At 38.9% G+C, this 723-nt stretch overlaps 1 protein-coding gene across 1 annotated transcript; it reads left to right on the top strand.

The window, feature by feature from the left end:
* Positions 1 to 10: 10 nt before the first annotated feature.
* Positions 11 to 367, top strand: LOC107682384 (fibroblast growth factor receptor 3-like; the record flags this gene model as incomplete). Its single annotated transcript, XM_016478639.1, has 2 exons — positions 11 to 138; positions 246 to 367. Coding segments are annotated over exons 1-2 (244 nt in total), but the record flags the coding sequence as incomplete, so codon positions are not given.
* Positions 368 to 723: the final 356 nt, after the last annotated feature.

Genomic DNA, 723 nt, shown 5'->3' with positions numbered 1-723 from the left:
GGAATCTAACTCTTCCATGAATTCAAACACCCCGTTGGTCCGGATCGCCCGCCTGTCATCCAGCGACTGGCCCATGCTGCCCAACGTTTCTGAGCTTGAACTGCCCTCTGACCCCAAGTGGGAGTTTCCACGTACAAAGTGAGTTACAAGCAGAAGTGAACATCAAATGACCATAATAATCAGACAGTTTTAGTAAACCAAGTTGTGTGAGTTTTGTCCCTTGCTGAATGATGATTCTGTTGCAGACTAACACTGGGAAAACCGTTGGGAGAGGGTTGCTTTGGGCAGGTAGTGATGGCAGAAGCCATTGGGATCGACAAAGAGAAACCCAACAAACCTCTCACTGTTGCTGTCAAGATGCTCAAAGGTGAGTGTGTGTCCAGATGGTATAAATTATATTTGTTTTTTACTGCATAAGAAATCAGTCAACTGACTTAACTTATGGATGAGTCAAAAAACATCACTCCCAGATCACAAAAAAGTCTCATTAATACAGTGGGTGTGCTTAATTTTAATAAAAAAAAAGATTTCTGTTTCAGATAAATGTTGTTCTTTTTAACTTTCTATTCATCAAATAATCTTTAAAAAAAAGGGGAAAAAGTATTTCCACAAAAATATTAAGCAACACAACTGTTTTCAACATGGATAATAATAGCATCAATTCAGCATATCAGAATTATTTCTGAAGGATCATGTGGCACTAAAGACTGGAGTAATGATGCT

This window comes from Sinocyclocheilus anshuiensis, unplaced genomic scaffold, assembly GCF_001515605.1.
Source record: "Sinocyclocheilus anshuiensis isolate Anshui unplaced genomic scaffold, SAMN03320099.WGS_v1.1 C32144202, whole genome shotgun sequence".
NCBI classification, from domain to species: domain Eukaryota; kingdom Metazoa; phylum Chordata; class Actinopteri; order Cypriniformes; family Cyprinidae; genus Sinocyclocheilus; species Sinocyclocheilus anshuiensis.
This window is presented reverse-complemented; position numbering and strand designations above follow the sequence as displayed.